The sequence below is a fragment of the Felis catus genome, chromosome B4 (genome assembly GCF_018350175.1).
Source record: "Felis catus isolate Fca126 chromosome B4, F.catus_Fca126_mat1.0, whole genome shotgun sequence".
In the NCBI taxonomy this organism is placed as follows: Eukaryota; Metazoa; Chordata; class Mammalia; order Carnivora; family Felidae; genus Felis; species Felis catus.
Window position 1 is genome coordinate 25,385,613 of NC_058374.1, and position 15,540 is coordinate 25,401,152.

Here is a 15,540-nt window from a genome sequence, read left to right on the forward strand (position 1 = left end):
CAACGTTTATTTATTTTTTGGGACAGAGAGAGACAGAGCATGAACGGGGGAAGGGCAGAGAGAGAGGGAGACACGGAATCAGAAACAGGCTCCAGGCTCTGAGCCATCAGCCCAGAGCACGACGCGGGGCTCGAACTCACAGACCGCGAGATCGTGACCTGGCTGAAGTCGGGCGCTTAACCGACTGCGCCACCCAGGCGCCCCAACTTGGTAAGTCTTTTTATTCTTTTTTCTTTTACATTTATTCATTTTTGAGAGACAGAGCACAAGAAGGGGAGGGGCAGAGAGAGAAGGAGACACAGAATCCGAATCAGGCTCCGAGCTGACAGCACAGAGCCCGACGCGGGGTTTGAACTCTCAAACCATGAGATCGTTACCTGAGCTGAAGTCAGACACTCAACCGACTGAGCCACCCAGGTGCCCTGCTCTTGCTAACTCTTAAAAGGAGATAACGGGTGCCTGGGTGGTTCAGTTAGTTGAGCGTCTGACTTTCGATTTCAGCTCAGGTCGTGATCTCACAGTTCATGAGTTGGGCCCTGCATTGGGTTCTGCATTGACAGCCGAGAGCCTGCCTGGGATTCTCTCTCTCCCTCTGTACCTCTCCTGCTCACACGCACATGTGCGCGTGTGCACACACACACACACACACACACACCCCGTCTCTCTCTCTCTCAAAACTAAACTAAAAAAAAAAACCGAACAGGGGCGCCTGGGTGGCGCAGTCGGTTAAGCGTCCGACTTCAGCCAGGTCACGATCTCGCGGTCCGTGAGTTCGAGCCCCGCGTCGGGCTCTGGGCTGATGGCTCAGAGCCTGGAGCCTGTTTCCAATTCTGTGTCTCCCTCTCTCTCTGCCCCTTGCCCGTTCATGCTCTGTCTCTCTCTGTCCCAAAAATAAATAAACGTTGAAAAAAAAAAAAACCGAACAAACCCAGAAATTAAAAAAAAAAAAAAAAAACACAAAAGGAAAAGACTTTCATGACTTCTCTTTCACTGGTCTTTCACCAATGAAGATACACTCTTGTTATCCACCTTCTCGGCAGGGACTCTAGAACTCTCCGGAGCTCTGTAGGTCATTCCAGCGGCAAATTCTGCTGAAGATGCAGACACTTGCTTTCTGAGTTGCTAATTACAACCAACTTTTTGTCAAATCATTCCACCAACAAACACAAAATGACATTCAACGTCCTCTGAAGAAGTACCTAAATTAATATCTATGCATTTGTCTTGCTATAAAATATGGACACCACATTTTCAAATTTTGCTCATGCGTTTTGTGCAAATGCACAAAACCACAGTGGTTTCTGTAACAAAACAGTGGTTTCTGTTAATTTTTATTTTGGTTAATACTTTTTTTTTTTTTTTTTTTAAGCAAGGTCTATGACCAATGTGGGGCTTGGACTCACAACTCCAAGATCAAGAGTTGCATGCTCTACTGAGCCAGCCAGGGGCTCCTACTTTGGTTAATTCTTGAAATCATTAACAAATGTAATAGGAGTCTGGTGAGTTTAGGGTAGCTGGTTTCATATTAGCTGTTGTCAGAAGTTAAAATAGTAGTGTACTGATGCAAGAAGCAGACTAGTCAATGGAACACAACGTAAAACCCAGGAACAGGAAAAAAAAATACCTGAAAATTTAATCTACGATCAAGTGGCATTTTAAACTAGGTGAGAAAAGATGTCTTATTTAGGACAAGCAAATAAACATTAAAAAAAAAATTTCCTAAATGTTACACCATGCTCCCAAGTAAATCTTGGATTCATTAAAGATTTAATTGGGAACTAACACCAACAAATAAAAGAAAATGTAAACGTAAGGTTGGGCCCAAGGGGAGGATTCAGAGGCGTGCAGAAATGCGGTTTCATTTCATCTGGAGAATACGTTGTTTCCCCCCGCCTCATCAACTTGCATTTAATATCACTAGCTGCCAGAGTCTCTGACCAAGAAAACGTTTGCTGGTGCTGCATCTGCTAAATTCTATGCAGACCGGCTAGGGCCCAGAGGGATACGGAAGAAGAATAAACTGAGGGATAAAGAGATTTAGAGAGCTTTTTGAAGGGAAGTTTTCTGGGGGACGACGTCTTCAGTCAGCATCCCGAAGTTCAGCGTCACTCTAGCCTCAGTCGTATACACGGGCTGCTTTTCCACACCGCGATCCTAACTTTTGCAAATGCCCAGAGACGCTCAGCTAACTCCCACCTGAAGGCACCCAGCCCGGCTCTCAAGCAATCACTGAGATTTGAGAGGTCGGGGCCTCGCACATGCGCGTTGGGTACCCTTGGCCGCTAGCCCTCTGTGCGCACGCGCAGTGATTCCATATGCCGAAGTGCGCAAGCGCACTTGTTTTAGGCGGCATTGCTTCCTGAAGGTTACCGTGAGGTGAGAGCTACACAGCCGCGGAGCGTCACTGCTGGGGTGTTGTGGCCAGGAGTGTTTGGCTTGTCTGTAGCGCTAGTGTTGGGCTCAGGAAGTAGTGAAAAGCTGAGGGAGAGGTGAAGTCTCTGTGGAGCCCGTAGGCTTAGCAATGAAGAGGATATTTGGGTTCGGGAGTAAGAAGGGCGTGTCGCCCTTGGGCTCCGCTTCTGTTGGGCAGAAGAATAATAGGATTGACAACTTCCTGATGGGTTACCACGTCCGAGACAGAGATCTCGGAAAGATCCACAAGGCTGCCTGCGTGGGCAACGTAGCGAAAGTGCAGCAGATTCTGTTCTTGGGGAAAAATGGCGTGGATGATAGAGACAAGATGAACAGGTAATAGGGACTTGGAGGCTGGCAGGGAGGAGGCGGGAAGGACCTGGGAGAAGCGCACACCTGGTCTAGCTCTACCTGTGCATCGGAGCCCTGGGGGAGCTGGGTTTCTTCCCTCCTGAGGTCCCGCTGCCCCTCGGTGGTGGGAACCCAACGTGGTCTAGCGCCCAGGCGGACAGTGTGAGCGGCAAAACCAAAATCTTCAGCTGCCTTGGCACGTAGTCGTAATTCCCGAATAGAGTACTTTACTCTCAAGTTTGACATGATTTACCCAAATTTCAATAGTAATACACACGAAATTAAGTGTTGACAACATGTTGTTTTTAATGGACTCATTTTCATGCCATAATGTTATAGAAAAGTGCATAATGGGAGAAATAATTCCTGTAATCAACTTCTGGGCTAAAAATCCAGTATTCTTGGGATAAAATCCGGTATCCAGTTTATGTCTTTGTACACTTATGTACGTGTGCTATTTACTGAGGGACCTTGGAAGGACATTTTGAAGTGGAAGATGGCTCTGAATAGGCCTCCTTTTTCTCAAAGTCTCTTCCTGTATTTGTCAGTTTTAGGTAAAGCAAATGAAAGCATCATGGTTTTAAGAATTTTGAGCTACACATGCTCTTCTTGTGATGTCATTAAGGAAATTTTTGGACTCACTGTCTTGTACATCTGAAACTGATATAACATTTTATGTTAACGAACTGGAATTAAAATAAGAACTTATTTTTTTATAATAGGAGGTAGATTTGCCCTTCCAGATATCAAAATGTACCTGAAATTTCCACAAATTATTCGTTTACGAACAGCTGAAAAGACAGATAAAGGAGTGGTCCGGAGTAGAAAATGACAAACGTTCAAATATATGTAAGACTTTAAAATTTGATGCTGGTGACATTTCATATTAGTAGGAAAAGGTGAATTATTCGTAAATAGTGGAGAAACAGCTGATTTGGAGAAAACTCGTTAGAATTTTATCTCCCTAGAATAAGTTCCAGGTGGGATATAAATGAAAACATTTTAATATGCAAAATAAGAAAAGTAACAGTAAAAGCCCCCACAAATGCCTATTTACCCATCCTAAGAATGACTTGAAAAGCAAGACTTTTGGGGGTGCCTGGGTGGCTCAGTCAGTTAAACCTATGACTCTTGATTTTGACTCAGGTCATAATCTCAGGGGTTCGTGGGTTCAAGCCCTGCGAGGGGCTCCCTGCTGTCAATGTGGAGCATGCTTGGGATTCTGTCTCGCCTCTCTCTCTCTCCCTCTCTCCCTCCCTCCCTCTCTCTCTCTCTCTCTCTCTCTCTCTCTCTCTCAGGAAAAGAAAAAAAGAAATTGGGGGCCCCTGGGTGGCTGGTTAAGCAGTCCAACTTTGGCCCAGGTCATGATCCTGTGCTTCGTGGGTTCGAGCCCCGCTTCAGGCTCTGTGCTGACAGCTCAGATTCTGTGTCTCCCTCTCTCTCTCTGCCCCTCCCTTGCTTGCACACTGTCTCTCTGTCTCCCAAAAATAAATAAATATAAAAAAAATTTTTTTTTAAAATGAAGAATTCTGGAGATTGATTTAGCAACATAAAAAACTAAAAGCCTCTATCAGAAAATAATATTATTAAAATAAAAGACCATGCACTTGCAAATATTTACAACATATTTGTATCAGACAAAAAAATATATCTTCGTTTTACAGGGAAGCCTTTGAAATCAAAACAAAAAAAAATCTGTAATTTGAAATTGCATAAAGTACTGCTTTGCATATCTACACGAGACCAGTGGACATAGGAAAATATAGCGTCCCTGGTAAAAAAAGAAATTTAAGTTAAAAAGGGAATGAAGTACAGTTTTCCATCTACAACCTTTGTGAAAATAGAGTGATGGTGCTTATACTGCCGCTTAAAGTTTAAGTTGTTTTCGACTTTCCAATAGACAATTTGGTGTAAGTACCACAAAAAATATGTATTCCTTTTACCCATCAATTTTATTTCTACTAAAATATCTTTAGGAAATTACTAGAGATAAATGACATACATTTTGCTTTTCTCAGCACTATTTAAAATAGCAATGTATTAAGAAGAACTCGTATAATGGCTTTTATAAGTATGGCATTATATCCATAAGATGGATATGTGATCATTGAAGGTGGCATAGGTAATAGATATACACAGAGATGCAGAGCTGTGCTTTAGTTGATCATTAAGTGAGAACAAAAATCAGTTTGATCATATGTACACACAAGCAGACTTTGGTTTTACATTAAGCCCAAACATGCACAAAATATGATTAAACTTGTTATTTCTGAGCCTTTGAATTTACATGCATTTTTCTTTTCCTTTAAAGAAAATCTGTGCTTTCTACAGGAAAAGGTGTATAAAAGTCCTATTAAAAGTTTATTATCAATAAAAAAGGTTTGTTATCGTTGAAGAAATCCTGGAGAAAAGCAAGAATATGAATCTTATATACATGAAAATAATTTCTCACTTTGTGTTAAAAAATATTTTTGGATGTAAATTAAGAAAACCAAGTTAATTAAAATTTTTTTGAGGATTGGTATATTCTGACAACTTTTGGCCTCTTCAGAAGTAAAGGGAATATTTTTATTTGCATTTGTAGATTTTATTATGCATACATTAAACATATACATATATTTTCTGTTATATGTAGCTTTATTACATATAATAGGTAAATGATTTATATTAATCATGAAAACAAAATATATTAGTTTTGTGCTTATGAACAAGATAAATAGCAAATATAAATGATTATTGCTGTTTCAGAAGTATTGTTTTACTTTATATACCTTTTCTTTAAAAATATTGAACTCTCCAACTGTATTTATCCACTTTCCATCCATTTATTTATCAACTAGAACCTGCATGTATATTATATAGCAGACATATTCTCAAGATCCTTTCATTCTCAAAGACTTCATTTTGCACAGTATGAGCAAGATGAGGCATTTTATTTATTTATTTTCTAAAGATTTTATTTTTTTAAGTTTATTGATGTTTTGAGAGGGGTGGGGTGGGAGGTGGGGGGATGGAGGGGCAGAGAGAGAATCCCAAGCAGGCCCCGTGCTGAAAGCAGGAACTTTTCAAATAGACTTTTCAAAGAGTCTCAGCACGGGGCTTGATCCAGTGAACATGAGATCGTGACTTGAGCCCAAATCAACAGTTGCACACTTAACAGACTGAGCCACCCAGGTGCCCCAGATTTTATCTTGTTTACTTTATTTTTTAAGTGTTATTTATTGTTGAGGATGAGAGCATGAGCAGGGGGAGGGGGAAGGGGAGAGGAGGGACAGAGCATCTAAAGCAGGCTCTGCACCAGTTTTTATTTTTAAGTAAAGTAATCTCTATACCCATCATGGGACTCAAATTTACAACTCTTGAGATTAAGGTCGTATGCTCTACTGACTGAGCCGGCAAGGCATCCCTAAGATGAGAAATTTTAAATTCACGTATTAGGATCTCAACTGAAGTTTTCCTCCTTCCTTTCAATGTTTCTGAAGATAGGAAATTGTAAAAGATAACCTTTACCTGCCCTTTTGAAATTTATGATAGTACTAAATACTAATATTGATCATTGGAAATACTTGATTTTCATAAATCTATAGACCTCAATATTTAATAAAATGAGCTGTTCCCTTGTTCCTGGTCATTGGAATCCTGAGTTTCCTTTGGCTTAAACTTTCTTGAGAAGAAAAGTAAGAAGTACTTAAAAATGTTTTTCTTTTGTTAATTTAGTCCTCTTTTCCTATAATGCTTTTAAGAACTAACATTTATTTAAATGCCAATCATATGACTAGAACTGCAATAGACCTATTGTATATACCATCATTTCACATAATGGAAGGCAGCAAGATTCTACGATGTCCCACTATTTTATGTACCAATAAAAAAAAATTTTTTTTTTAATGTTTTTTTATTTTTGAGACAGAGAGAGACAGAGCATGAATGGGATAGGGTCAGAGAGAGAGGGAGACAAAGAATCTGAAACAGGCTCCAGTCTCTGAACTGTCAGCACAGAGCCCAAAGTGGGGCTCAAACTCACGGACTGCGAGATCATGACCTGAGCTGAAGTCGGATGCTTAACCGACTGAGCCACCCAGGCGCCCCCAATAAAGTCTTTTCAGTTGTAGTTGTAAGACATTTTGAGTCATAAATTGCATTCCAATGTCAGAGATACTAAATGTGACAAAATGAGCATCTTATAATTATTGAAACAGTGTTCTTGCTAATCCTTAAAACATGTCTGCAAAGTAGGTATAATTGTATTAAGGTACCTAATTGAAGTATTGTCTATGTAAAGCAGTAGTAATAGTAAAAATTATAATCCTATTATCCAACAATTATTGAGATGTTATTTGTACTAGGAAGTGTTCTAAATACTTGCATAGATCCTCATTTAAGCATCACAACGAGGTCTTGTGAGATAACTGCTATTTATTTTATTTCATTTTATTTTATTTTATTACTATCATTTTTTTAGTAATCTCTACACCTACTGTGGGGCTTCAAACTCATGACCCTGAGATCAAGAGTTACATGCTCTTCAGATTGAGCTAGCCAGGTGACCCGAGACAACTACAATTTTTATCCCCTTTTGTTGAGGACATTGAGGATAAGTCTAAGCAATAACTAGTGCGTGACAGAGTTAAACTAGGATGCAAACCCAAGTGGAGCTGAATCCCGAGGTCATGCTCTCTCTCTTCAAACAGGCTGCTCTTTTATTAGTGTAATGAGTAATCACTACCAAATATTGTACTTTCTCCAGAGGAAAACTGAATCTTTGTTTTGGAGGCATAGGAATAACATGCTACTTAATGTTTACAATTTCCTGAATTAATTGCATGTTTTGAGAGAGTGCACTATCATTTCCTAAAAAGTCCTCTCACTTTTTTAGGACTGCTCTTCATTTGGCCTGTGCCAATGGCCATCCAGAAGTGGTGACCCTCCTAATAGAGAGGAAATGCCATCTTAACCTCTGTGATAATGAAAACAGGACAGCTCTCATGAAGGTATGTAGTAGCAGCTATGTCTGCCTGAGATGGATTTGATGTCATTACTTAGAACGAAAGTGAAGTTATTGCATTGAAACAAAACTAATTGGTGAAACCTGTGGCATGCTTACTTTAAATTCCCAGAATTTATACTCTGTTTCTTGGCATATCACTGACAGGCTGTACAGTGCCAGGAAGAGAAATGTGTAAACATACTGTTGGAAAATGGTGCCGATCCAAATATTAGGGATTTGAGTGGCAACACTGCTCTCCACTATGCTGCCTTTGGTGATAATATATCCATAATAGAGAAGCTGCTGCTATACAATGCGAATACTGAAGCAATAAATAAGGTAAAGATCTAATTTATACAATATTTGAAATTATATATATACATGAATATTTTAGCCACAAAATGTTTTATTTCACACACACACACACACACACACACACACACACACACACTGGATTCTATACATCAGGCCCTGTCATCATGGAAATAACTCCAATGCCAAGTCAGGGAGGGCAAGAAAAAGGTAGTGCCCACAGAAAGGGCAAAGTTGTATCTCCCAGCCACCCTTCCACCCCAGAAAGAAAATCTTTCCATTAGTGCCTACAAGTGGATGGTAGTCTCAGAGCCCATAAAGGACTAAAGGTCTAGAGGGGAGTGAGGTGATGATGGAGGCTGGGTGCTATGCAGGGGCTTAGGCAAGGGGTGCTGCTGGGTATAGGTGGGAGGAGGAATGGAGACCCAGACCCAGCAGGGAGAGCTTGGATGTGTGCAAGCGGGAGGAGAAAGCAGCAGGTTGTAGGTGCTGGGCACTGCAGGCCCCGGTGCTCTGAAGATGAGGGCATTGGGGTCAGGTCATGTCTTGACATCCAGCAAAGGCATCTACTTTTGTTGGTAGCCACTCTGCCAGCCATGTACCATGTTGGGGTCTCCCACTTCAGAGAATAGCTCCTGCTCAACCTTGTGTAGCTCCTCAGCAGGGTCGTAGCTGGATGGTGGATGGGGAGTGGATGATGGTCACGCTTGCTGGCCCACCTGCCTTTTCTTCGACATGCATTGCCTTTCACTGCTGAAGCCTCTAAAGGAACACCCTTGGTTGACACGGGTAGGGTCAGTTTTACGTATTTGGAAGTTCAAGTATTCCCTGAATGAAAATATTTGGAAATAACTTAATTATCTAAGATTTCCCTTCCTTTCTTTCTTTCTTTCTTTCTTTCTTTCTTTCTTTCTTTCTTTCTTTCTTCTTCTTCTTATTATTTTTTATTTATTTTTGAGAAAGAGAGAGACAGACAGAGACAGAGCATGAGGGGGGGAGGGGCAGAGAGAGAGAGAGGGAGACACAGAATCTGAAGCAGGCTCCAGGCTCCCAGCTGTCTGCACAGAGCCCAAGGCAGGGCTCGAACTCATGACCCATGAGATCAAGATCTGAGCTGAAGTTGGATACTCTACCAACTGAGTCACCTAGGCACCCTAAGATTTCACTTTAAATAAGCATACTTCTAAAGAAGCATTAGAGATTACAGTTTTGTTTTATGTATTTATGGCAAATATTTATGAAAGCAAATGTATTTAAGGTAAAACTTTGTTTTCAAATATTTTTCCCATCCAATTTTGTTTTTTTTAATTACTGAAAAATAACATAGAAAGCAAAATTTGCCTTAGGCTTTGTGTTAAAACTCAAACATGCATTTTACAATAAAAAATATTGCTGCTGACAAGTTCCTATTTGATAAAAAAGTGACTTATAAAAATGGGATTTATCTTTTATTGGCCAAGGCTTAAGAGGAAAAAGGGAAAAGGAGGGAGCAGTCAGAAATATGTGGGCCAATTTGGAAATTTGGCAAGTGAGAGAAAATAACAAGAAGAGGCTGTTTGTTTTATTGTTTTTGTTTTTTTTTTCCTCCAGTTTATATGTTTAGGCAAGGAGTCTTCAATTTTTGGGGGTAATAATTGTTACTTAGGATAAGAGTGAGTTATAAACCTGCCTAGAGACCAAGTGTGGGAGGGCTCAGAGGAAATCAGATTGGCAGTGGTTGATTAAGTGGGCAAGGAGAGGAAAGAACATAATTAACTGTCATATAATCCTATTCTGGCAGAAACAGCCACTTAGATAAGAGTCTAAACTCTGCTGTGAAATCTAGAATATCTTGATGGGAAGTAAGAAGTTTATAAGTAATGAAATCAAGTTGCGTTTTGACTTTACATTTAGTCCCTGTTCTACTTCTGCTCAGGGAAATTAAATGCAGTTTTGATAAGTCACTCTTTTGGCTAAATCTTCAAATGATAGAGGGAGTTGGCCACATAGATGAGACTGATGTAATTGTCTGCTGCACCAGCTCTCAGCTAGAATTGTGGTGGTGAATCCCAGTCTCCTGGGGAAGTTAAAAATTTTGTTACAAGGCTAAACTCTCCTCTTGAACATTTTGAGTAAATCTAGTAACATGTATACATAGACATGGGTATTTAGAAAAAAATTTTTTTGAGATTGTGCTACAACTGTTGGTTAAGAACTATTGGGGCGTGTGGGTGGCTCAGTCGGTTAAGTGTCTGACTTGGCTCATGTCATCATATCATGGTTCACAAGTTTGAGCCCCGTGTTGGACTCTGTGCTGACAGCTTAGACAGAGCCTGGAGCCTGCTTCAGATTCTGTGTCTCCCTCTCTTTCTGCCCCTCCCCTGCTCGTGTTCTGTCTCTTTCTCTCTCAAAAATAAGTGGACATTTAAAAAAGAAAAAAAAAAAAAGCTAACTACTGAATGGAGGGTTACCTGGGTGGTTCAGTTGGTTAAGTGTCCGACTTCCATTCAGGTTGTGATCTTATGGTTCATGGGTTTGAGCCCTGCATTGGGCCCTGCACTGATGGTGCAGAGATGCGTGAGATTCTCTCTTTCCCTGCCCCTCCCCCAGTTGCTCATGCTCTCTCTCTTCCTCAAAATAAATAATTTAATTAAAAAAACCCCAAAGAACTACTGAATGGAGAAGTATAGTATATAAATCGACAGATGTGAAAACCTAAGAAATCTCTGGAAGACCTGCAGTTTGATACATGCTACTTCCTTCAACTCTCTCCAAAAGCATTAGCCTTTCATCTTTCTCTACCTCTGTGAGAAGTTAAAGTGAATATTATTGGCTATAGCTGTTGACTTAAGGAATAATTTTTCATCTAACCAACAGTTATTCACTGGCACCCATAGTGTTATGGGTAGTCTTTTAATAAGTAGAGTCTGACCCTTTAAGGATTTTATATCTTTTGTTACCTATTCATTATGTTACCAAATGGTTATTACAAGCAGAGTTTTCCTGATTGCAATAGGAGAAAATCTTGAATCTTCTTTATTCGTTGAAGCTATGTGACAGACTATCTTATGATGTCTGTTAAATTCATATTGCCCTGGCATAATCAAAATGATAGTTTTAAACATTGAAATGTAGTCAGTGACAGTACAGTTGGGAATTGTTTTAATAATTTAGTTTCAGCATTCTTGTGAACTACTTCGTCTATTTTATTAACAATCTGGGAGAATTAAACACAAATAGATTGCAGTTTTAATAAGCATTGGAAAAATTCTTAAGATGGGTGTTACGAGCCTTTTTGTTGTAATTATTTTAGAGAGAGTGTGAATGGGGGAGAGGGGCAGAGGGGGAGAGAGAGAATGTTAAGCAGGGTCCACGCTAAGTGCCAAAGCCAATGTGGGGCTCAGTCTCACAACCCTGGGATCATGACCTGAGCTGAAGTCAAGCGTCAGATGCTCAACTGACTGAGCCACCCAGGTGCCCCTCTTATGAGTCTTAATAGCAATTTTTATTACATGTTGGGGCCTAAGTTTTTGGTAAAATGTGATACTGATACTTAGGAAAGTTTTATGTACAAATATTTGCTTTATGAACAACCAAAATACAAGTGGGCTATTGACTAAATTTGGCCCCTGGATGTATTCAGTTTCCTCCATAGATTGAATCAACATTTAAAATTATGACACTCGTGCAGAAATCTGGATTTCAAACTTTTCTTATAGGATCATACCTGGTACTTTGAGCCCATACTACTGTTTGGTATGCTTTGCAGCGACTGCCCTTTTTATATGAGGTGTGTGTCTCTCCAGTTTGCTACTGTCCCTACTCGGGTTCTTCACTTACTCGAGTCACCTACTTTGCCTCCATAAGCATTGCATTTGCAATTACTGTTTTATGATGTAAATATATATATATATATATATATACACACACACACACACATATATACATACATATATATATATATATATATATATATATGTATTTTGAAGACTGTGCTAATCAGATCTCTTTTGGACACAAAGAAACCTTGGTAATTTTTTAAAAGTTTATTAAGAGAAAGAGAGAGAGAATCCCTAGGAGGCACTGGGTTTGAACTCATGAATTGTGAGACCATGACCTGAGCCAAAATCAAGAGTCAGATTCTTAACTGACTGAGCTACCTAGGTGCCCCTTTTTTATGGTATATTTTGATAAAGATTTCAAGGATTTTAAGACAATCAATATTAATTTATAATATATATTTTGTATTTTATGTTAATGTCTTAGGAATAGGATTGAATTTTCCAAGTTAGACTTTCGAAGTTGTTTTTGTATTCTATTTATTTATTTATGAAGGAGAGAGAGCGTGTGCATGAGTGGGGGAGGGGCAGAGAGAAAGGCAGACAGAATCCTCCAGGCTGAGCTGTTAGCATAGAGCCCAGTGCAGGGCTTGAACTCACAAATCATGAGATCATGACCCGAACAAAAGTTGGACTCTTAACTGACTGAGCCCCCCAGGTGCCCCATAAGTTGGTTTCAAAAAAACACTTTTTCCTTATGTGTACTGTAAATAATCATATTCCTATTGGAATATTTGCAAAGCATATTAGATTAATCATGGTAATAGTTGAATAGATTATGCCTATTGCAGACAATATTATCTTTCTCCTCAGCATTGATCCCTAAAAATGCAAATAATGTAGTAGCTTTCATTGCTAAAAATGATCTGTAAAAACCAGTATTCGAATTTTTATTGATAAGCTATTATATTTTTATTTCTGATTTATATTTTGCCTAACAATAACTACAGCACAATAATAGGAACAATAACTACAGTATGCCATGATAAGTACTGTGATACAAACAAAAATCTTGGAACCAGTCAGGGTTTGAAGTGAGTTTGGGGGCATGACTGCATATAATCTGTTGAAGAAGGTGGAGGAGGGCTATTTTATTGAAAACATTTTTTTAAATGTTTGTTTCTTTTTGAGAGAGAGGGAGAGACAGAGTGCGAGCAAGGGAGGGAGGGCAGAGAGAAAGAGAGGGAGACAGAATCTGCAACAGGCTCCAGGCTGTGCACTGTCAGTATAGAGCACAATGCAGGGATCAAACTCACAAACCATGAGATCATGACCTGAGCCGCAGTTGGTCACTTAACCAACTGAGCTACCCAGGTGCCCCAGTGGAGGAGGGCTATTTTAAAGAGAAGCAGCAGCAGGTGAAAGCACAGGGGTGGGAAGGAAGAGGCCATTTTGTATTTACTTTTTGTATTATATGTTTAAGTTTAGAGGATCTTTTGTAAGTTTTAAAATTCGGTATGGAAATATGTAATTTTGTAAATTATAAATTGTTTTTGCTCTTTTACAGGATAACTTCACACCACTTCTAGTTGCTGTAAATGAAAACAAACAGCAAATAGTGGAATTTTTAATAGAAAAGGCAGCAAATATACATGCAGTTGATAAATTAAAAAGGTGCAGTAGTTTTCTTTTAAACCTTAGTATTGTTCTAGAGTGGTAATAATTATTCAAGTCAGGAAGATTAACTTAAGAAGAAAAAGATTAATTTATAATTATATAGTGAAAAATGTCAACACATCACCAGTTAGGCAGAAAGCAATTATTCTGACTGGGCAACATGAAGAACAGGGTATAGCAGAATTCATATTCCTTGATAATGTTGACTAATGTCATTTGCAGTGTTTATTTTTAAATAGGTTCCATGCTCGGCATGGAGTCCAACACTGGGCCTGAACTCATGACTCTGAGATTAAGACCCAAGCTGAGATCAAGAGTCTGATGCTTAACCCAGTTGCCCCTGCAATGTTTTTTTTTTTTCCACATGATTTTGTGTTAGCTAAAGGGATTTCATATTAATTTTATAAAGGGTGTACTCAGCTGTTTACTTTATGACACAGTATTGGACTCCTTAATCTTTTTATGGTATTTTATAAACTTCTACTTCATAGAGGTGCCTGGGTGGCTCAATTGGTTATGCATCTGACTTTGGCTCAGGTGATCATCTTATGGTTTGTGGGTTCGAATCCCACATCAGGCTCTGTGCTGACAGTGTAGAGCCTGCTTAGGATTCTCTATCTCTCTTTCTCTCTCTGCCCCTTGCCCACACTCTCGAGTGCACTCTCTCTCTTTCTCAAAATAAGTAATAAATAAACTAAAAAAAAAAGAACTTCTACTTCATATATATTTTTCCTTCAGAGATGTATATTGTGGTGCCTGGGTGGCTCAGTTGGTGAAGTCTGTGACTTTGGCTGAGGTCATGATCTCATGGTTCGTGGGTTTGAGCCCCATGTTGGGCTCTGCTGACAGCTCAGAACCTGGAGCTGCTTTGGATTCTGTGTATCCCTGTCTCTCTCTGCCTCTCCCCTGCTTGTGCTCTGTCTCTCAAAAGCAAATAAATGTTAAAAAAAAAAAAAAAAGACGCATGTTAAACATAAATAGGAGTTGTTTTATCTTTTGGATCACTCTTTGCTTTAAATTGCCTTTTTTTTTTTTTTTTTTTTGAGGAATACTGTTGTCATTAGATGGTCTCTAAGTGATGATTAATTACTATTACTGGATACTATAGGCTCATCAGTTTTTATCCTTTTTCATGTCCAGTATGTATTTTTTTATTTTACTTTTAATTGGTATGCATAGAAAGATGAAAGGTAGCTTTAACTGAATAGACTTTTCCTTTAATGAGGATAAGTTACAGGTGGGTGATAAAGAAGAAAGAGATGTGCCTTAGATTCACACAAGACTAGGTTTATTCATAGCTTTCCTACTTGCTAGGTGTTGTGACCTTGGGAGCGTTACGTATCATCACTAAATATGTTTCCTGATATGAAAAGGAGGATAATAATACATCCTTCAAGGGTGGTTGTGCGTAAATTATATTTTATATACATAGCATTTAATTTAGTGCCTACCATATGCTTATCAGCATCGTTAACTATAATTATGTCTATTTTATTAGCATTCACATTAAAATATCATTTTAAGCCTGCAGATAGTTTTTATACTTACTCGACCTGCACTGTGTCAGATTAAGGAAGACATGGGGAATTCTTTTTTAAAATCTTTACCTATACAGATAAGTGACCTCCACATAGTTTCTTGTTTATCAAAGGACTTTAAATTAGCAACTCTATAATACATTACCCAAGTGGGACAAGAAGCTCCCTTTTGTCCCTTCATTTTAGTCTTGGAGATAATTTACAAAGATGAACACTTGAACATGTAAATGGTTGATTCTGAACAGACAGGCAAGATATTAACCTGATAAAGTATATCGAAATTAGTTGTTTAAATAACTCTAAATTCCTAAGAGTGAAGTTATCTCTGTTATTTTAGAACAGCCCTCATACTTGCTGTAAATTCTGAATCAACAAATGTAGTCAGGCTTCTTCTTCAGCAAGGTATTGATCCCTTTCCTCAAGTTGTATATGCATGGACTGCAGATGAATATGCTTATATTAAGGGTTTTAATCTGTGTTTGCATTAAAATGCTAGTTATTACTA

General features: G+C 39.0%; 1 protein-coding gene across 15 annotated transcripts in view; it reads left to right on the top strand.

Annotated features, from left to right (window-relative positions):
* Positions 1–2,337: 2,337 nt before the first annotated feature.
* The window catches only part of LOC101087752 (ankyrin repeat domain-containing protein 26), a 107,297-nt gene continuing 94,094 nt past the window's right edge, over positions 2,338–15,540 (top strand). For 9 of the 15 annotated variants that reach the window (XM_045061039.1, XM_045061046.1, XM_045061042.1 and 6 more), the window contains exons 1-4: positions 2,338–2,748; positions 7,640–7,754; positions 7,916–8,089; positions 13,388–13,494. In XM_045061039.1, the coding sequence (XP_044916974.1) occupies positions 2,522–2,748; positions 7,640–7,754; positions 7,916–8,089; positions 13,388–13,494 (623 nt within the window). In that variant the 5' untranslated portion in view covers positions 2,338–2,521. Of the gene's footprint in view, positions 2,749–7,639; positions 7,755–7,915; positions 8,090–8,715; positions 8,852–13,387; positions 13,495–15,540 lie in introns of those variants that run through there. The other 6 variants (XM_045061050.1, XM_045061051.1, XM_045061052.1 and 3 more) reach the window with 3 other exon arrangements.